The 22,953-nt window shown below is 39.0% G+C and overlaps 1 protein-coding gene across 4 annotated transcripts in view; it reads left to right on the top strand.

The window, feature by feature from the left end:
- NKAIN2 (sodium/potassium transporting ATPase interacting 2) overlaps positions 1-12,755 on the top strand; it is a 998,970-nt gene extending 986,215 nt beyond the window's left edge. The window contains exons 6-8 of one of the 4 annotated variants that reach the window (XM_032339650.1): positions 5,691-5,772; positions 6,468-6,556; positions 9,960-12,755. In XM_032339650.1, coding sequence (XP_032195541.1) covers positions 5,691-5,772; positions 6,468-6,492 — 107 coding nt within the window. In that variant the 3' untranslated portion in view covers positions 6,493-6,556; positions 9,960-12,755. The remainder of the gene's footprint in view (positions 1-5,690; positions 5,773-6,467; positions 6,557-9,959) is intronic. The other 3 variants (XM_032339653.1, XM_032339652.1, XM_032339651.1) reach the window with 3 other exon arrangements.
- Positions 12,756-22,953: the final 10,198 nt, after the last annotated feature.

Below are 22,953 nucleotides of genomic sequence, written 5' to 3'. Positions count from 1 at the left end.
TACTGCATTTCCAAATGAAGCCAAGCCCCAGCTCCCTCATGACATTCTTTACTGTTCTGTCAGAAGCAACAACACTCTCTTGGTCAACACGTTTCTGAGTCAACTTTGAATCTTGCTTTTTCCTCTCCTTCCCCCATATTTAAAACTCGGCATGTGGTATGTTTTCTACCTCTTTCTCCATACATCTTGAACTCATTATCATCTTTTCTTTCTCATTCTCCTAGTCCTAATTTAGTCCTTCAGTCATTCCCATCCTTCATATTTTCCGATAAACCTTGAAATAATAGACAATATGCCAAGTGGCTATGAAGAAAACATTCCTCCTTACTTTGAAAAACACCATTGTAATCAGAGTTTTACAAGATGGGGCTGAGGAGATAAGTAATTTTCAAAAGAAAGGATCATTTAAATGTTTATGTGATATCCCACGTAAGTGAGCAGACACAGAAGAAATGAACTAAACCTTGAACGACACTCACCTTATTGCCTCTGAAAGATACGTTACAGAAAACCAAGACGCCTCACGAGTAACCGTCACGGCAAATCCAGCCTGCACGGGGTTTTGCTTCGATCCTTGTTCACATCAGAATATTCCTAGATTAGGGGCTCCTGGGTGGCTCAGTGGGTTAAGCCGCTGCCTTCGGCTCAGGTCATGATCTCAGGGTCCTGGGATCGAGTCCCGTATCGGGCTCTCTGCTTAGCAGGGAGCCTGCTTCCTCCTCTCTCTCTCTCTCTCTCTGCCTGCCTCTCTGCCTACTTGTGATCTCTGTCTGTCAAATAAAATAAATAAAATCTTAAAAAAAAAAGAATATTCCTAGATTATTAGATTGGAAATGAGAAGAAAATGAAAAAGTAAATTTTCTAGAAAGAACAGAGGAAAGATGCTGGAGAATAAGTGGCAAAGGGGAGCATTTATGACCAATAGAAGACTCAAAGCAACAACTCAAAAAATGTTTGTGAAGTGAATAATATAAAAGAAGCCTGAATATTTCAGATTTAATCCAAAATGTGATGCAAAGCCTTTGATAACCTCCCAGTAACTTATCAGAATGGCATGAGTGAAAAGCAGAAACCACTTTTTCAAAATACTTAGGAAAGAAATAGAGTATCTACCTTCCAGTCCTGTCCTCAGCTCTTGTGTGCCCCTAAGCAGTCAAGTAATACTGCATTTATCTGTAAAGTGTAGATAATTATTCCTACCCACTTTAGAGTAACTTTGTAAAGATAATTGATATCACCTGAAAGGACTTTAGAAACCATTAAGTATCACGCAATTGTTTAGAACTTTATTTTTATTTTCAGGAGTTAAGGAGATACCTGAGGAATAAAAGGTACTCTTTTTTTAATAATGCAGAGATAAGCGATGATTCAAGCATCTAGATGCTATCATAATTACTTAGAAAATGACCTGTCTGGTGTTTTATGACCCTTATTGCTCAGAAAAGTTTTATAACGTATGGTAGCCTCTTTAAAGCCTAAATAAATGTGATTATGTAAAGGAAAAGGAAAACAGACCAAAGTGGTATTAAGGGTATTCTAAAAACATTAAGTTAACCCCACTGACTCAGTTTTTTGAGCAAGAAAAAATTAAAAAAAAAAAAACTGGTTTCCTCTGCTTCTGCTCTCCACCCACGTGGCAACACAAAGAGTTCCAGATGTGGTTGAAGTACATCTGTAAAGGTGCAAGGAATCGAGTCTACCTATGCTGATCACCAGACTATTACCGTCATCATCAGTTGGACCCAGTTTATGGCTGCTCCTCTCCCTCGGGTCTTCAAGAAGACAGCCCAACAATTACCGAGAATGAATATAGGTGGAAACTGACCTTCACAACTTCCTCGGCTGTGAACTCAGGCATATTTATAAAATATACAACAGAAATACGCCCTTTGATAGTTGTTTAAATTTGAATCCCCCCCCTCATGTGTGAAATGGTAAAAGTCCATTCTAGTTGATTCAGGTCCTCCTCTTTTCTCATGTTGGTTCTGAGTCCCCTGCTGTTGGAGCCTTTTTGTGGCTCCAGATGATCCGAGTGATCAGAATGTTGGCAAACCTTCCAGCTCTGGTGGTTGTAAGCCAGCTCTACCACACCCCACACCAGCTAGATCATGCCTAATAAGAGCAAGCCCCAGACAACTCAAACAAACGCTGTTCACGACACATACTCGAGGACACACCTCATTCCCCCTCTCGCCTTTTCTTTCTTTCTTTCTTTCTTTCTTTCTTTCTTTCTTTCTTTCTTTCTTTCTTTCGTTCTTTTTAACATTTATTTATTTATTTGTCAGAAAGAGCACACAAGCAGGGGAATGGGAGGCAGAGGGAAAAGCAGGCTTCTGGCTGAATAAAGAGCCCTATGCAGGACTTGATCCCAGGATCCTGGGATCGTGACCTGAGCCGAAGGCAGATACTTAAACACCTGAGCCACCCAGGCGCCCCTAACTTATTTTATTGAAATTCAGTTAGTCAACATACAGTGTATCGTTAGTTTCAGATGTAGAATTCAGTGACTCATCTGCCGAATATAATGGCCAGTGCTCATTACATCGCATGCCCTCCTTACTGCCCATCACCCAGTTACCCCATCCCCCCGCCCACCTCCCCTCCAGCAACCCCAGTTTGTTCCCTAGAGTTAAGAGTCTCTTATGGCTTTTTCTCATCTTAGAATGGTCTACATTGCTCCCAACTCAAGTTTTATTTTCCATTTTTAGTCCTGACTCTATCCATTGGACTAGAAGACTCATCCTGGTTTCTTCTAGTTATCCTTTGGTTCACTCCATAATACTTGGTTTGTACTTACATCTGTTTTTTTCTGCTGTCCATCTCAAACTCCTGGAAACCAGCCAAGGAAATATTTCATAACACCATTAAGACCAATAAAGCTGAGTTTGACTTAGATCTCAATTTCAGTGGAGGAGACCTTACCACTTACACCTGCTGCGATCTCATTCTACTCTAGCCCAACTCTGTTCTCCAGCAGCAGGGTGGGGACCATCCTATGGAAAGGGAGCCTCAGAACAAGGAAACTCTAATGCTGTGAACACCTCTCAGCAAACTAGTCCTTAACTAAGTCTCATTGTTGACAAGAGCGAACCCAAAAGAAAAGGAATTTAGATACTATCTGCAGTGAATCTCCGATCACAGGCAATAATTTCTCAAAATACAAACTTTAAATATAGTTGCCACTCAATTACGGTATGGTTCTTCTGGTACCATTTATATTAGCTAATGTACAAATGTGGGTAATTCAGAAAACAAAGGAGTTTCCTTCTCTTTTAGTCCACCTTCCATAAAATTCTGTAAAACTGGTAAAATTTCATAGTTGTCCCAAATCACACGCTTCCTGTTTTTCTTTCTCCTATGCCACATGACTTAGAAGAATTATAAAGAAAATCCTGAAGTTTTTCAAGGCTTTTAATTTTCTTCTTCCATGCCATATGTCCTACTCAGGACTCTACATGCTGTATTTTATTTTATCCTCACACTAATTGTATGAAATAAGTATTTTAATTCCTATCTTTAGAGTGTTAAATGATTTAAGGTCACACAGCTGGCCTTAAAATGGTCAAAGCAGTATTTGAACCTTGATCCTTCTAACATCGGGGCCTTTGTTCTTACACTGTTCCACGTTTGATGAGAAAAGAAATTCAGCCTCAAATAGTGTTCTCAAAGATAAAAAGGAATGAGGTATTACACTATAAAAATATAGGGAGTCACCTCTCAAATGCACAGTATAGAGGGAGAGAAGCCAATCAGAAAAGGCTACATACTGAGTCCAGCTATATGATGTTTTCGAAAAGGCAAAACTATGGAAACAGTAAAAAGATCAGTAGTTGCCAGTGATTGGGGGAGGGTGCTATAAAAGACAGAACCCAGAGGATTTTTTTTTTTTTTTAGAACCCAGAGGATTTTTAGGGCAGTGAGACTGTTCTGTATGACACTAACATTGTGATGCATGTCATTATACGTTCATCAATACACATAGTTTAAAACACCAAACCCAAATGTGAACTCTGGACTCTGGGTGGTAAGGATGAATCAGTGTAGATTCACCAGTTGCAACAAATGTCCCATTCTGGTGTAAGCTGTTGACAGTATGAGAGGTTGTGCGTGTGTGGAGACAGAAGCTATATACGAACTCTCTGTACTTTCTGCTCAATTTTGCCATAAACTTAAAACTGCCCTAAAAAATAAAAATCTATTAAATAAAGATCTCCCTCACTAAACAGGCATCATAGACTTGATGTTACTTCACACCTTGCTTGATTTTCTACCTGTGGCACTTAAGATACTAAAAAGAAAATAAAAACTATTCGGAGCTAAGCTAGTATAGAATGTGACTCTAGAAGTGAAGCTATCCACAGGCATCCTAATTCAGTCTCAATCGCCCTTTCTCTTTCCTTCCTGTCATCTGCATTGCCTGCCTTTCATTGTTTTGCCTCTTTTATCCCTACCACACAACCTTCATATCCAGGAGTGGAAAAGAAAAAATAAAAACAAAATCTTTTAACAGTGCTCTAAGTATTTATGGTTTCCCCAACTACTGCTTCCAAAACCTAGTGGTGTAAAGCAACCATTTATTATGCTCATGGGTCTGTGAGTAAAATTTCAGACAGGGCACCGTGAGGATGGCTTTCGTCTGATCCCCAATATCATGGCCCTCAGATGGGCAGACTCCACAACTGGGCTGACTGAGCCAGTTGGGGCTGGAATCACTTGGATGCCTTTTTTTCTCATGTTTCTGGGTGGTGAGGCTAGCTATCCACGGGAACTCAACTAGCCAGTTGGTCAAAGTACTTGTCCGTGGGGGTCTCCATTAATCTCTCCATGTGGGCTAGTTTGGGCATGGTGGCTGTGTGCCTGGAGAGCATCTCAAAAGAGCAAGGGGAAGTGCATTACACCTCTATGATCTAGCCTTGGAAGTCATATAGGATCACTTCTACCATACTCTGTTGGTCAAAGTGACCACTAAGCTGTACCCAGGTCCAAGAGGAAGGGACACAGACCAAAACCGCCAGGTGGGAGGAGTGTCAAGATCATACTGTAGGCAGATACGGGATAGGAGATATTGTTGGAGCTGTTTGTGATAGACTCTATCACAGAAACTTTTGTTATATCTTGTTGTACCTCAAATACTAAGTATGTACTGCATTTGAGTGTTCGGTTAGACTTTATTTCTGATTGCCTATTTCAGATTATGAACCACAAAATGACAAGGACTGCCATGTTGAGCTAATTTACACAAGTTCCCCCATAGCAACTTGTACTTGACAATCATAGTATATGATATTATTGCTAGTGCTGCAATTGCTGATAGATACATGCACTTAAGCAATCACTATTTTTTATATTTGTAATGTGTTGCAGAAAATCTCCACACTAACCAAAAAGACATATAGCATCTTTACTGTGCAAGTAAATTTTATTACTCCAATTAGGTCTTAGTTGCTTGAGAGGAGTACATAATTTCTTCTCCCAAGTGAATAGATTCTTGTGAAGCAATAATTGAATCTCACAGTTGGGGGGGGGGGAGGTCACTACCCTGAAGGAACTATCTGGTTTCCTCCACAATTAATCACTTTGGTTTCAATAGGTTATTACACGGTCTAGATGAGCAATCTGTGTAAGATCTTGATCATGACTGTTGACCTCTTTTGAAAAGTGAACTAATGAAAGCACTTGTCCCCTTTCAGTTGATTTCATAGGTGGCTTTGATTCTTATGGCTATCAAGGGCCTCAGAAGACATCTCATTTACAACTACAGCCTATGTACATGTAAGTACTGTGCTTTGGAGATAATCTTCTGTGATCCTAAAAGATAATTAAGTAAACAATATTGTGGCACAAAATAGATGGCAAGGAACTTTCCTCCAATTACATACTTCTCTTCTATTAATATTGTCTTGACTAGGATAATTCTATAACATTTTCTTCATAATTCTTTTTTAAATTTAACTTACCAAAATGCCATCTCTAAAGTTACCTTTAGTCTTATATATAAGTATCAAAAGTATCAAATACAGAGCTAAAAGACCTTTGTTAATATACTACTTCTTTGAATTATCCCAAATTACATGTTTTGAGAATGATATAACATGGGAGGTAGTTACTTGTGACTATATATAAACTATGTGTTCTGGCTTTCCCAGGAGAGTCTTGGTAATTTACATGGTTGTCCTGGCATAGTTATTACCTGTACCTCCTCTTCCTCTCAAAAGTATTCTCATTTGGATGATAAAAGATAGGTGATCAGTTATATATAGTATAACCTTAGTATATATAGTATAACATTAGTTATGTATAGTGTTAAAAAAATTTAAAAACTGAACAATAATGCTCTGTATCATTTTTCTGATGTGAAAAGTGAAAATTAAGCCAAAATAGTAACACTGAAATTTATCAGACCCTTAGCTCTAGCACTCAAGAGAGCAGACATACAATCAGAGCCTGATTTTTATATCTGTGTTTAGGCAAATTCCCTTGGATAACAACTGATAACAAATTCTATATATCAGCATCAAGTGATATGCTGAATTGCAAGCGAAGATCAAAATAGAAAGTAAGATTCCAATTCATTTTGAAATGTGAGCTTCTCTCTTTGAAGATATGTGTTTGTCGTCGTTGTCCTCCACCATTGAATCATTTTACCTTTTAAGATTGTTAATGTGTAGGATAATACATGGATTTTTAGAGTGTTTCTCCTCCAAGAGATTAATTTTTACACACCTCCTTGTAAGCTTCTCCTTAAAAGGGGAATGATCTATGCATCACGCCTGCATTTTTCTTTGGAAGTATTTGGTAACACCACCCATAAAAAAGACTTTTTCAGTTCAGAATTCAGTCAGTATGATGTGTCATTCAAAGCATCCCCTCTGCAAATAGTACATCACACACTTTCTTTTTAGTACCCCGCAATCACTGCCCTAATTCAGGCATCCATTACCTATTGCCTTCTAAATTTAGTATCTCCATCCCTTCTTCCATGAGGCTGCCAAATTAATCTTGTCAAAGTACCATTTTGACTATTCCCTCCCCTGCCCACAAACCATCAATGAATCCCTATCACCTACTCAGCAAAGTCCACTCTCCTCCCCATAACCTGCAAGTAGACTCTCATCTGGACCCAATATTCTGCTGAAATATTATCTCTTCCCTTCAACCCTTAACAACCCTTGACTGCCAATCATATGCAGAAGATGCTCAGAGATACTGGGAAAATGTAATCATGAGTAAGAACTGGCTCTGTCCTCCTGAAGCTTATACTCTACTGAATACATTAACAGTCTGATATCTCCCCTTATCCACTTTTTTTTTTTTTGCCTGCCAAACTAGAACTCTTTCTTTCTGAAAACATGATGTCTATTTTTCCAATTATCTATGCTGTTCTCTTAACACAAAACATATTTTTTTCCAAAATGAAATCCCACTATCCCTCAAATTGTATCTTAAATACATTTTATGGAAGATTTTAAAATCTCTTTTTCCTCTGATAGTTCTCCTTTTTTCTTTTACTAAGTACTGCAGCTGTTTTCTATTTAGACTATGTGTCTTCTATGCTCCCCGGAAGACTTGATAGCTTACACAAAAAGTAAAATGATAAATCTTTTAAATTCTTTACCACTCTTCTCAATATTGTAGCATAACCTTATGTAAAGTATTCCATTAAAAATAAAGGCAAAGCAGTAAGGAGTAGTGGTTAAGATGACCTACAAAAAGCAGAGTACTGGAGATAAAATTCTTTATGATCTTGGACATACAATTTTATTCGAATAACTAACTATTCTCATCAAACCTAAGTTTCCTTATCTGCAAAATAGAGATTATATAGCCTACATGCTTCATATAATTATTCTGAATTTAGAGACACATAAGACATAAAATATGCCACAGAGTAAATGCTTAATAAACATTAACTTATTAGTAGCAGCAACAATGCTATATTAATGAATATTACTCATGAAAAGACTTTATCAAGTCAGAAATAAATATGTACTATATTTCATTCCCAAAGGATTTCCTCTATAAACAATGTATCACATAGAATATCTACCCAAGTAACATGTAACAGCATGTTTGTACTTAAGAGTAGACCAGAACATCTACAAAGCTTGCAGTTGTTTGCTTTTGACAATATCGCATACATTTCTTCACCATGTAGCACTTCACTGTGCTGGTCAATATGCACGATCAATAAATGTGACCAAATTATAATAAATGACATGTAACCACATATGTAGGATTAATTACAATAATAACACAAGAATGCTAATTATACACAATCAAGTATATTGTTTCAAATCAGGCATTTATAATTCTAATGTTGTCCTTAAAGAGGGGACTCTGCAAGTTTAATATCCAACATTAAATTCCTTGAGCAAAACTTCCCATGATTTTATGAAATATAAGACTTTAAATGCCAAACGAAAGTAATAAAAACATTTTCTTCCTTACTGCCTGAAACTGATAAAAGGATCTAAGAAGTTTCAAGTCTCCAAACTGCTCATGAAATAAGTAAAATATTTAATGAAATTCAAATTTAGAAAGTTGGAAATACTTGCATATAACAAATTGTTAGTCAAAATACAATCCTGTCCCTTCTACAAAACATCCCCTATGAGACTTCAAGTACTACAACACTAAGATTTTATTTTACAGATGAGGAAACTGGATGAAGAGAAAGGAAAACAAAGGTCCCACGACTTGGTAGTTGTACAACCTCCCAGTATCAGCCAGTTTTCCTGACCCCTTACTTCCGTACTCTCCAAATTCTCAGACAGACCTGCCAGTTTGCTCTGGCATTCACTGTGTTTCCTGATTTTCAGCTTATTCATTTATACTGCTCCACACTAACTTAGCTGCCATGCTTCCAAACAGGCCTGCCTCCCTCCCTTTCTCCGCACTCCCTCTATCCCCTTCTGATTTTACATTATGCCCTGAGGATTGAAGGGCTTTTTCAACGTGGTAGCCCTCAAAATGTCACTTGAGAGCCACTGGCTGTTCAGATCCGGTGAAAAGCCAAAAGGACTCACACACAGACCTCATCCCCTGCTGAGAGGCAGGGACCCGAACATCTCCTGTGTTTTTGTCCTTTGGGTGTAGCTTTTCCTGTCAACCTGCCATAAATAAGTCTCATAAAGTAAGAGTAATTTAACATCATGGGCCAGTTCAAGCGCTTTAACGATATTATATAGCAACTGGAAATAAAAGCTCTTCCTTACAAGGAAAGCAAATGCTTTAAAGTAATGTGCAGTTTTAGCTGTGGGGCTTCCATTATACCCAGTCAATCTATGGCTGAGAGCTTTGAAAACGCTGCCCTGACTGACTTCCGTTTAGGGCCATGTTTCACCGCCTACCGTCACCAAACAGACCATCCTCTCTTTTTCAGTTAAGTTAGGCAAATGTTCTTGGCCTGTAATTCTTCTGATTATCTATCACTCATCCTAAAAGAAAAGGTTGTCATGAATTTATTTCTTAGGGCTTGGCACACCTCTTTGAAACAAATCATAGCTCTAAAGCTGCTGCCCCCACACATTCCCATGTCCACAGGTTAATTGTTTAACAAAGTAGGTGCTTTGACGACCCCTGACCTCCATGCCATTGTGCATAGAGCTCTGTCCGGGCACCCTGCTATATAGACACCCTTGCTATCTCACTGGTAACATCTGAAAATATTGCATTCTTTTTAGCAGGCTAATTGTACAGCAATATATATTCATTTCATGTGCCCCCAGAAATGGACTTTAAATGATCATAAGTGGCCTCTTTATCCAGGAGGTTACAGACTAAAAAGAAAAGGAAAGGAAAATTGTCTCTTTTAAAACAAAATTGGGGCTTGGACTTTTTTTTTTTTTTTTTTTTTTTTAATTTTTGTTTGTTCTTGTGCTTGGAGAGGCGAGAAAAGGCACTGAGTTCTTCCCCTGGATTAAAAACATCTTTTCTCTCTCTCTCGTTCTCTCTCCCAGGTCGAAATAATACAGATGGCTTCAGGATGTCAGCTCCTGGACCTTTCAAAGAACTTGATTCACAGTGGCCTCCTGCATTTTATGAAGAGCAAGAAGCAACTGAGTCTAAATATATATACATATTAACACAACAAACATAAAGCCTCCACATACACCGGGACACACACACACACACACACACATGCACACGCACACGCGTGTGTGTGCACTCACACACACGTACACAGAGGCCCATACTAATTCCACTTGGCCTCCTTTTTCTAACCGAAACAAACATGCAGGACACGCCCATCTTGGATTTCCTGATAGCAGGCTTCTTTCTCCTAGGCCTTCGGAAAGTTCTCAAGGAGACGTTTTGGCGCCCTCTGCTGGCCGTCACTAACTCCTCCGCAGCCCAACCGGTCGGCCTCTGCCAGCTGCCAAGTCTTCGGGGGGCGCTTTAGTTGGAGAGCCCTGTCTTCTGCACTCCATACGTTTTGATAGCACCACGGCTATGTAGGCAATGTAATTGCAAAAACAAACAAAACACGCCATGATGACCTTGTAACCGAAGTCCGAAATGGCAGGTTGTTTGCCCTAAAGGCTCTACCGTACATACTTGCCTTAACCCACCTAAGTTGTGCGCCCGCCCGAGTCTCAGTGCAGACCTCCCCAAGTCCCTTCCTTTAGGCTAACACACTGCTATTAATTCCGAATGAGTTCGAGTCTGTGTGTTTCATGTCAAGAAACAAGACTGCATAGCCCAGCAGCTCCAGTGTCTGTGTACAAAAGCTGCCCGCTGTCAGCAAAGTGCTTTACCATTGAACCTCCACGGTGGCCAAAACAGACAAGTGACAATAACAACAACGACAAAAATCGTCATCTTTATAATGCTTAAATATGGTCTTCTCGAAGGGGTTGGGTGGGATGAAGTAAAACTTACTAATCTACTAAACTCATTAATCTACTGGAAGCAGAGAGCAGAAATGGCTTAACTCATTGATTTTATTTCTCGCACTCTAGGTGCTTTTATAAGTATCTACAAATGTCTTTTACTAACACAGAAACAGCTGTGGATTTCTATCAACAGAGGCCAACTGAATATGTATTAGCTATGTTTACTCTTTTATATCTAATTCAAACTGAAGACCCTACGTAGGTGAACTTTTTTTCCTAACTTCAGCGTACGAGATTATTTTTCGGGTGGGTGGGGTGGGGGGGAGCAATAGTTACCTTGGTGAAATATTTGAGATCTCTTTGTGGTATTTGGGGGATCTGTTGTGTGTTAGAGTGTATTTTAATCCTCCTGTATTATTGTGGCAGAAAAACTGTGCTGTTAACGTAGTTGGCAACAAGATGCCTTTGGAAACTTAATAGTAGGTCAATGTGTTTATGGAATATTCTGAATTCCTAGGAAATTTTGTTCTATATATTCAAGCATTATTTGGTTTTCATTAGTGGAAAACATAATTAGCTCAGGCTTGTCAGGAACTCAGAAGACTCATATTTTTTCTTGGAAAAATCCACCTGAGATGCTAAAATCAATTTTTTTAAACAAATACAACATCCTTAAATGCAGTGAAATTGAGACTTGAAAAGTTACTAACTGGCATGGAGCAATGTTTCCTCTTGGTTTCTATGTAGTTTCAGTTACTGGGTTAACCTACTTTGGACCTTAGCCCATCCAGATCTACATAAACCAGTCCCATTACTGTGTTTGCATGGATGTCTGTGAAATACACACACACACACATTTGAAAACGATAAAGGAACAAAGGTGATATTGGAACATAAACAGACAAACAAAAAGGTTCCAGCACTTGTGCTTGAATTTTCTCAGTGGCTTGTATATGTTTGTCCATACGTACAATGTATAAAATCTATAATTGCAAACATGTCAGTGAAACCTCATATGATGATTTTATAGTGACATGCATGTTTAATGTATGAGAAAAATATTTACCAATGTGTTGTCCTCTGATTCTTAAAATATAAATACTATACATGCCAGAAACTACTCATTTCATATAGTCACATTTTAGTGTGACTATTATAATGAGGTTTCACTGTACATTCGTGCTGTGATGGGGTTCCACCTTCTAGGACATGTATATGGATAGAGATTTAAGTGCACAGACAACAAGCCCTCATATTCCTGCTTTAAGTTACAGCCAAGCTACCACCTAATCACTACTATCATCGCCACGAAAATTTTCAAAAACAGTTGTTGACTACTAAAAAGTAATCAGTGGACAGGTCCTTTTTTGGGAGCAGTGAGCACAGTAGTGTGATTATATCTGGAAAAACAACTAAGTTGTACAGCTGAATCCTCCTCAAAATCCGGTGAAGAATGCTATTTTTCTAGGCTGAGCTTTTGTTATAAACCTAATATTCAGAAGGCAAGAGTTACAATCCTGATGTGTCTTCTTTTTTTTTTTTTTTTGCGTTTGTTAATTCTGAATGTATTTTTAACAGAGTGATTTTTTTGACTTACTAGTGTAATTTGCATTTTAAAAATAAATGGAAAAACAATTAAGTTTCTGAGCCATCCCTAAAAACCCCTTCTCCTTCACCCAGCGTATTTGCTTATGTCATTGACAAGGAAACCCTATTAAATTTACATGTAGGCAACGCGGTGTTCTGTGCTATGCAGGGATGGACACGTCAGCAATAAAAAGAAATCGCCAGGTCACGGCACCATTTTAGCTCAGTCATAGGTAGTGCGTACTTTCATTATCCCCGAACACTAAGAGTTCTTTTACGAGACTGCTTGGAATAGACTTGCTGTCATTGAGAGAACTACCCCACCCCGCCCCCCGCTTCTATCTGGATTTTAGAGCATCGGGCTAATAGCTCATAGAGGTGTTCGGGCACTATATTAAAAATTTTTGCTTAACGTAGGCAGGGTTTTTCATTTTTTTAAAGGCCAAATTCTTTAAAATAAAATAATCTAACACGCATTTATTTACGATTCCTTTGATGACATAGTCTTTGACAATACTCTCAGTGGGCAGTGTTGGGGAGGGATAGGCAAGTAGAGAAGATTAAGCCCTGCCATTTGTGATTGCACACCATAATTTTCACTGTATGGATAGAAGCCTGGGGCCTTAGACGGCTCCAGGCTTGGGCCATCTCAGGCTTGAGCTGCCGTTGGGGTTCTTCTCACTGCACAGACACACAGTAACACCCCACCCGCTCCAAGCCAAAATGCAGAAATTGATTGAAAACAAAAAAGGCTTTGAGGCAGCATTCCAAGAAGCTGGAGATCAGCTTGTAGTATCTGACTTCTTGGCCACATGGTGAGTCTTGTAAATGATCAAGCTTGTTTTTACTTTTGTTCCCTGTGTGAAAGGGATGTTGATGTGGTTCATTGTGGATGACTGTCAGGCTATGCTTCACACTGTGAGGTCAAATGCACACAATATCTACATTGCATAAAAAGAGACAAAAGTTAATAAAGCAACTCTATCTAGGTACCCTAAAGAAGATTCCAGTGTCTGGAGTTCTCAAATAGGGTGTGAATGTGGTAAATAATAAATGTTATTATTTGCTGAGGGTGCCAAGATCTTTGTTTGGTAACTGTTAAAATCATCATCTCTAATACAGTAAAGGAACAGCCAGAATTCCATTGTATTATAACGAGTGGACCATAAACTCAGAAATACAAATTCATTTTAAGTAGGTCACACTGCAGAACAAACTTTTTTGAGATCCAAACCTATTTATTACAGAGACAATAAACTAAGGCCCACAGAGGTAAGAAATTACTTTAGTTTACCATTTATCCTGAAAATGCAAATAACTCACCATTTTACACCAAATTTTGAAATGTGTACTCTGGTCAGAATAAAATAAACAAAATCACAGGCAATGGAGATCTGTCAACTGATGCTAGACTGTTAAATCAGAATGAACCATGACCAGGAAGACCCTAAGACAGTATAAAATTATGAAATGTGTCCGAATTATTGTGTATTAAGTTCAATATAGTCTCAATGTGAAATATATTTAAATATGTTTTATTATCTTCTAATTCTTTAAAAAAACAATAACTCATACCCATATGTAAGCATAGTCAACCAATTATGTTTGTTTTCAGGGTTAGAATTTTTTCTGTTATTTCTTTTTTTTCCTAAGATTTTATTTATTCATTTGACAGACAGAGAGAGAGAGAGAGATCACAAGCAGGCAGAGAGGCAGGCAGAGAGAGAGGGAAAGCAGGCTCTCTGCTGAGCAGGGAGCCCGATGTGGGGCTCCATCCCAGGACCTTGGGATCATGACCTGAGCCGAAGGCAGAGGCTTAACCCACTGAGCCACCTAGGCGCCCCCTGTTATTTCTTTTATAATACATTTATGAATAGTTAATATTAGAGAGACTGAGATTACTTCAACCGTTCCATCATGAAAATACTTACTGTGATTGTCAAGATAATCTTCCTTCAGACTTTCTATCTGTCTTCGGTAAAATTTTAGCACTAAACGCTTGTACTCAGAAAGCTTTGATATCGAGATCCTCACATTGTAAAAATGAAGCCTCAGCTATCCTCATCACGTGTGACTCTTTGCTCAGGATGCATAGTCAATCCTCTTTTCATTCTACTGCATCTTCCCTCCTCCCACTCCCAAGACAGGAGAGAACAAAATCTGTGATTGATATATTATGTCCAATTTAAAACATGCTAGTATCTTGAAACAATAACTTCTGATAACTGTAAGAGCTAAATCTCTAAGACATTCATGTACTCTCTGCCGTTTAATTCAGCAAAAACTTGAGCTAGGTACATTCAAGGGCCTCATTTGGCACTGGAATCTGCACAGGTATCATGAGTTATGCCTGCCGCTGACAACAAAGAAAATGAAGGGGCTTCCTCTGAAAAAGGAATAGAGGCACCTCTTTTTACATTGTTTAGAATTATAATGAAGGTTATTTTTTAAAATCCTCAAACACGGATTTAGAAGCAAAGGAGCCTGAAATTTTAATAGGGATTGGAAGTTTTTTCTATAAGACAAGTCCAGATGAAAAAATCCTTTTACGAGCCACATGCTGATGTTCTGACACAGTCCAAACCTTTATTAAAATTAATGTAAGCCTTCTCCATAATGAGAGCACAGAATTGCGGTGCCTTAATAATAAAACAGTTATATTTTTTAACCTCTCATTCTACCCTCATATGAATTGAAGCTGTAACAGCAATGGAATAAAACAACTCCCAAAAAAAGATTGCAAATTGATGCTGTCACCCCAAGGATGATGGATTGATTCAATTAATCAGTAAGTCTTTTCTAAGAGTCCTTCAGGGAGTTATTTACCAGAGGCATACCCTGTTTATTCCCCTCCCCTGTGCCTGTCATTTTTCTTCATTATTCTTCTAGTTTTACTCATTATATCCTTTGGGGATATGTTGATCTCCGCGTGCAGAGGGGTTTTGCACACTGCTGTCTAGACATAAATCTTCCGAGCCTCAGACTAGAGGCTACCAGAGCACCTGAGCCTCTTGCTGTCCTTATCTCGGGCTGACCAAGACTCTCAAGATGAAGTCAAGCAAAGGGACCCTGAACTCTAAATGAGAAGTCACGCGAACCTATTAAATTCAGTGAAGACTCTGAGAACTTCTCCGTTGGCAATGATGTAACAACTCAGTGCTGCAGACACACCCATGGCACTAGTCTTCGCATCTGCAAAAGCAGATAGATAGGGCAGAGCTGGAGGGTTGAGAGGCTGAGGCTTATGCTAATTCATAGGAAAATGCACCGGATTCATGGTTTGTATTGTTTTGAGTGCTGAAAGGCAAATATGTCTAGACATGAAACATTGCCATTTCTAATGAGCCAGATATCTGTCTAAATCTTGCTGCTATCAGGGGTGGCTACACAGTTTGTGAGACCCAGTGAAAAAGGAAAATGTGAGGCCCTTGTTCAGAGAGTAGGAAAAAAAGTGTCACTAAAGCACTAAAAGAGGGACACCTGGGTAACTCAGTTGGTTAAGCGTCTGCCTTTGGCTCCACTGGGAGTCTGCTTCTCCATGTCCTCGTGCTCCTCCCTACTCCTTGTGCTCTCTCTCTCTCTCTCTCTCAAATAAATAAATAAAATATTTTAAAAATAAAAATAAAAATAAATAAAGATACTGAAATATAATAATTTTGCCTTGGGGCCTCTGGGTGGCTCAATCAGTTAAGTTGTCTGAATCTTTTTTATTTTTTCTTTTAAGATTTTATTTATTTACTTGAGACAGACAGAGAGAGAGAGCAGGAGAGGTGGGGAGGGACGGAGGAAAAGGGAGAAGCAGAGCTCAGTGTGGGGCTCAATGCTAGGACCCTGAGATTATGACCTGAGCCAAAGGATCGAGCTACCCAGGTGGCCCAAGTGACTGACTCTTGATCTCTGCTCAGGTCTTGATCTCAGGGTTGTGAGTTCAAGCCCCCCTAAAACAAAGAGTTTATTTATTTAGTTATTTATTTAGTTATTTAAAGATTTTATTTTTTTAAAGTAATCTCTACACATAGTACAGGGCTCAAACTCATAACCCCAAGACCAAGAGTCACATGCTCTGCCAACTAACTAAACCAGCCAGCCAGGCATCCCAAAGACTTTTCCTGTAAAAGTATTTTATTACTTATAAAATATAATAAAGGTAAATAATAACATTTAAATAACAATATAGACTATAAATAATAAAAAATACTTTGGTGTCATCACCAAATAATACAATGAATATACATTATTAACGGGACATCTTGGATCATAAAATCTTTCCCCCAGCTTTCTACAACTTATCATGAAGTCATCAAAATGTATTTTCAATCAATAAAACGAATGTGATGTCAGTCACTCTGGGCAAATGCATCACAACTTTTGATAACTTTTGATCTTGAGAAGAATGTTGCTACTGCTTCTCTATTACTAGAAGCAGGAAGAACATTTTTTTAACAGTGACAACATTGAGATAAATTTCTGATTGATTGATTTGATTTGATTTGATTGTTTTTAAAGATTTTATTTATTTGTTTGATAGACAGAGATCACAATTAGGTGGAGAGGCAGGCAGAGAGAGAAAGGAGGAAACAGGCTCCCTGCTGAGCAGAGAGCCCAATTCTGGGCTCCCAGGACCAGGACCCTGGGATCATGACCTGAGCTGAAGGCAGAGGCTTTAACCCACTGAGCCACCGAGGCGCCCCAATTACTTTTAAATATAACTTTTAAACATTTGAGTTAACGTTACACAGGACAACTTTTCTAAAAAGATTTAACTTCATAAAAATGACTTTCATGTAAGTCTGAGTCTAAATTTAAAGAAAAAATATACAGTAACCTCTTAATATTTTCTCTGACATTTCCTGTAACTTGCTGTTCAAGAAACTGAAAATAGCTCCATGGTTTCCGTGTACTTGAAAACACCCACTTAAATAATCTATTGCTACTTATTCAATTACAAGGAAAATAATTTTAAAATTGCCTTTCTCGTTAGTAATTTGTTCATCTGAAGCATCATGCGAAAAGAGAGTTATTTTATGTATACTACTACGGCAACAGTCTTTACTTTTTAAGGGTAAGCCTGCGGATTTGTTTTACAATATTACAGCAGTTCTCAAAACCAGAGCCTCCAATCTCTTTGAATAATTCTAATAAGTCTCTGATCTGCTTTATTACATGTCGATGTGTACACTTTCGTCTCACAGTAATTCACTGACAATGCTCGCTGTCTGAGCAAGCCGTCGCTGTCCCAGCACAGCCAGAGTAAACATGTGTGCACAAGCCACGGGGAGGGAGGGGCAAGCGCTTTTGGGGAATTAAAAGGTAAGTTGGCCTCACCCAGTTCCTAGGTCCGCCCAGGACCCCTGCTTTCCCCCAGGGGTAGAGCTGCCACTGTTGTTCCACGGCTGTTGCTGCCACTGTCACCAGTGCCAGTCTGGTCCCAGGTCACTCCCCAGCCCAGCCACTCTCTCCACTGCCCGGAGGCAGGCCAGGCCAATTGCTGTGCACACTGCACGCTGCACCCAGGGACCTGAGCCCGTACCCTCCAGTACTGCTGCCAGATCACAAACAGTCACGCAAGCTGTCACCCCAGGGTATCTTGTCTGCTCACCACATGCTCAAGAAAAATATATTACGAATTTCACGAAGAGGAGAGTAGGACATTAAGCTGAATGCCAGACTCCTCTGAGTGCAATGAGACATGTCACATGTCCACACATCCTTAAAGCTAGGTAGCCTTGCTAGCTACGGAAGCCAAGAGTAAAAAAATCTACATCTACCCCCAATGCAAACTTACCCCCATTTTGTTACTGGAATAAATGGAACTAGGATATTTCATTTATTATTAAAAATAGGCCTGGGATGTTTTCACCGAGAATGAAAGGATGATTATGCCTCCAAAAAAGAACAAAACACAAAAAGGATAGATTGGACGTCTTGGACACCAAGGCTGGTGAATAGTTTCACACTCTCCAGTGAATCAGATCAAACATCTAGTTATGGGCATAATTAGTCAGGTTTTTATTACAGCTCTATTCAAGGAAAGGTATCATCGTGATCATTGAAATCCATTATGGTGCACGGGCACTAACATTTCATGGCAATAATTCAATCTGGTTCTGCAAGTTAAAGAATAAATCTCAAGTGTAACTAAAAAGGTTTCTGAATCCTTCCCACTAAAATTCTGAACAAAGAATTATTGAGGTTAGTGATAGTATATATCTAATATATTAAAATAAGATGGAATTATTGTTGAAATGCATTTAGAAACTGAAAATAGGGGTGCCTGGGTGGCTCACTCCATGAAACCTCCTGTGTTTCAGTTCAGGTCATGATCTCACGGGTCCTGAGGCGGTACCCTGAGCCCTGCCTCAGGCTTCTCGCTCAGTGAGGAGTCTGCTTGAGATTCTCTCCCTCTGCTCCTCCCCCATTCATTGGAGCATGTGTGCACACGCTCTCTCTCTCTCTAAAATAAATAAATTTTTTAAAAAGAAACTAAAAATATACCTAATTATAATGCATTGTGAATCAGGACACCATGTGCCAAAAGAATAAATTGAAATAACTACGTTTTATGTAATTGGGAGTTTTTTCCTTCATACTTCTCTGTGTGGGCATATGTTAAAAGCACTGCAGTAGCACAGTCCCCTCCTTTACTCCTTTTTTCTATTTTTCAACATTCTTCAGTAAAAGATTATATTAAAGCTAGGAGCACCACACAGTACTCGACACGGTCATAACATCTAAGTGACAGATCCAAATCTCAAACACAATCTGTCAGCGGAGCCCATCGTTCTAACCTCTACTAAACAAAATTTCCAGAGAGCAGGATGCAGATGTGAGTAGCCAGGTTTCCCTTCGATATCAAAGAAGATCTGTCTCCGATCATAACCATTTTTATCCATTCATCCACAGAACATGTAGTTCTCCCCTAACTCAGACAACTTCCTTCTTTCCATCCACCACACCTCCCCAAACACTTTACACTGAGACATGCAATGAGATTTCTTGACAAGGAAGGCTGTTAGACAGAGGGTAGACTTCAGGGGAAAAGTCTGGAATTATCCCTCCCTCAGGGGCACCCTGGATTACATGGCATCCATTTAAGCCCTCGTGACCATACACCCCCCCCAACACTGTTTTCCTGTCTGTACAGGGAGAAATAAAAGCACAGTAAATCTTGGTAAACATGGTCAACTCTGAAGGAAAACAAGACACTTGTAATATATTGTGTTTATAAATTCCCTTCTCCATAAGTCCCACTTTGGTTGTGCTTGACATTTAGAATTGAAACTCAACAGAGAAGTGCTGAGCTAGAGTGAAAAGGGATATGGATGGGCAGTAAACCAGAACTTGTTGCCAGTGTCATTCATTCTTACAGACAGAATTTAATATCACTACAAAAAGTCACATCTTCCTAAAGGACTATTTATATTAAAAGGCTAGACAAAAACTGAAGCAAGTCCCTACAGTTTTCCACCAATCATGCCAAGCATAATGGTATTCCCTCATCCCTAGTCTCATCAAATGTCTATGGCAATTTCTCCTTCTTAAGTAGTGTACATTTGCAACTTAAAGCCAGGTATGTGAACAAAAAGAAAAAACCTATTTCCTAAAAAAAATTGACCTACTGACTCATCTTTTCTTGTATTTTATCCATAAATGTCAACAACATTTTATATGTATTATTGATTGTTAGTGGGTGGTCACAAATTCTCTTCAGTCTTACTCTGGTTGACAATTTCTATTTTTATTAAAGGAGAGGAAAACACATACAACTGCTATGACCCTCAAATTTTAATTCTAGGTATAAATCACTGAACTAGTTTCCCACTGCTGAAGAAGCCAGTTATCACAAGTTGGTCATTTAAAACAGCATAAACTTACCAAGATATTAAGATACACTTCCAGAGATCAGAAGTCCTGAATGAGTTTCAATTGAGCTAAAATCAAGGTGTCAACAGCACTTCGCTCCTCCCTGAGGCTCGAGAGAAGAATCCATTTCTTTCCCTTTTCCAAATTCTAAAAGCTGCCTGCATTCCTTGGCTGGAGTCCCTTTGGTCCATCTTCAAAATCAGAAGCGCAGCATCGTCTTCTCTCCCTCACTCTGTGACCTGTGACTTCACCGTCACATCTCTTTCTGACACTGACCCACCCACCCCCCTCTTCTAAAGGACCCTTTTGATTATATTGGATAATCCAGGAAAATCTTCCCATCTCAAAATTCTTAATCACATCTGTAGAAGGAACTACAAAAGTCCTTTTGTTGTATGAAGTAACAAAGTCATGGGTTTCAGGGATTAAGCCACAGACATCTTTGGAAAGCCGTGATTCCAACTACCATAATCGCCTGTGTCTCTGCTTAGCTGCGACACACAGGCCCTAACGTAAGGTGTTCTTGCTGAGGGTTAGCCTTTCTCATTGCTGCTTAAAACTCTTTAAAGAATTCACAGAACTACTTAAAGAAGCTCAAATCCTTCACTTTCTGGCAATAAGAGTTAGAATCCCAGAACTGTGAAGCAGGACAGAAGATGAACCAGTCAACCTCCTTTTGTAACACAGGCTGGCAACACCCGAGCGAACGAGCTCAGTGAGACTTTCAGAGCACTTGAGACCGCTATTCCTACTACAACGTGTTGTTGTTAATAATCTGTAAAATCCAACTCATTTTTAATAAGCCACTTCTAAAGGCTAAGTGTGACCTAAAGAAAAAGTCTCTAGAGTAAATTAGCTGCCATCTGTCCTCTTATGAAGTTTTTATAGGCATTTTCTAGAATATTATGTAACATATTCATTTGGGTTCACATTGACTTAAGAAAATTTTCCTAATGACATGGAACTTCTTTTCACAGAAGCATAATAAAACTGACTTTTAAGTACTCATTAAATAAAAATAATATTTTAAATGAGCATATTAAAAATACAAATACTAAAGAAATTTGTAAAATGACAAATAAAGTCATACTCCCCATACAGTCATCCTATCTCCTCTCTGTCAAAGTAATACTTATTCCTCTTTTCATGTGTGTCTGTCCAAAAGACACAATGGTTTACAGAATGGCGTATGTGCAGAATGTTCTGGCGTGCTTTCTAAAAATGTACAGATGTGAAACTTTGCACATACTGCACTTTATTTTGTTTGCTTATGAATTTATTGATGCCAACCTACCTCATGATTTCTAATAGATGCAGAGTATATTCTAGTATATGGAACATCGTAATTTACCTAACTGCTCCCTTAATGATTAACGGAAGAAGGATTCGAAGGTTCTGCTTTGTTTTGTCTCAGTAACAAAGAGCCTTTGCAAATGTATTATTTTTATTTATTTCAGGGAAGGAAACATATGTACTTGGTTCAAAACTAAAAAGGTCTAACCGAGATGTGAACTCCTCTTCTTTAAACCCGACTTCTCTTTTTGAAGGCAGCCATAGATATACGTTTTGTGGGGCATCTTACTTTTATTCACTAAAAAAAAAAAAAAAAAAAGCAGGCACTTCCTGTTTTTATTGCACTCCCTTATTGCGATTTGCAGGTACTGTATGTTTTACAGGTTTGTGACAACCCTGCATCAAGCAAGTCTATCAGCGCCATTTTTCCAACAGCTTTTTCCTCCCTTCAGGTCTCTGTCACATTTTGGTAATTCTTGAAATGTTTCAAACTTTTTCATCATTATTATATTTGCTATGGTCACCTATGATCTTCACTGTTACTATTATCATCCTTCCGGGGTGCCACAAACTGCTCCCATAGACGAGGGCGAATTTGATCAATGTTGTGTGTTATGACTGCTTCACCAACCATCTGTTCCCTGTCCCTCACTCATCTGCTCCTCAGGTCTCCCTGTTCCCTGAGACATAATATTAGGGTGAGGCCAATTAATAACCTCTCAATGGCCTCTGAGTGTCCAGGTGAAAGGAAGTGTTGCTAGCCTCTCAATTTAAATCAGAAGCTAGAGGGGCACCTGGATGGTTCAGTGGGTTAAGCCTCTGCCTTTGGCTCATGTCATGATCTCAAGCCCCACATCGGTCTCTCTGCTCAGCAGGGAGTCTGCGTCCCCCCTCTCTCTCTGCCTGCCTCTCTGCCTACTTGTGATCTCTCTCTAATAAATAAATAAAATCTTAAAAAAATAAATCAGAAGCTAGAAACAATGAAGCTTAGTGAGGAATCTATATGGAAAGACAAGATAAGCTGAAAGTCAGGCCTCTTGCATGAAGCCGTGTGCTGAGTTGTGAATGCAAAGGGAAAGTTCTTGAAGGAAATCACAAGTGCACCTCCAATGACTACACAAATGAAAAGAAACTGAAACAGCCTTAGTGCTGAGATGGAGAAAGTTTGAATGGTCTGGATAGAGCAAACCGGCCACAGCATTCCCTTACACCGAAGCCTAACCTAGTACTTGGCCCTAACTTTATTCAGTTCTATAAAGGTTGAGAGAGGTATGAAATCTGCATAAGGCAAGTTGGAAGCTAGCAGGGGTTGGTTCCTGAGATATAAGGAAGTCATCTCCACGACATGAAAGTGCAAAGTGAAGCAGCAGGTGCT

Source organism: Mustela erminea, chromosome 4 (genome assembly GCF_009829155.1).
Source record: "Mustela erminea isolate mMusErm1 chromosome 4, mMusErm1.Pri, whole genome shotgun sequence".
NCBI classification, from domain to species: Eukaryota; Metazoa; Chordata; class Mammalia; order Carnivora; family Mustelidae; genus Mustela; species Mustela erminea.
The sequence above is the reverse complement of the archived record's forward strand: the minus strand, read 5'-3'. Positions and strand labels throughout refer to the sequence as shown.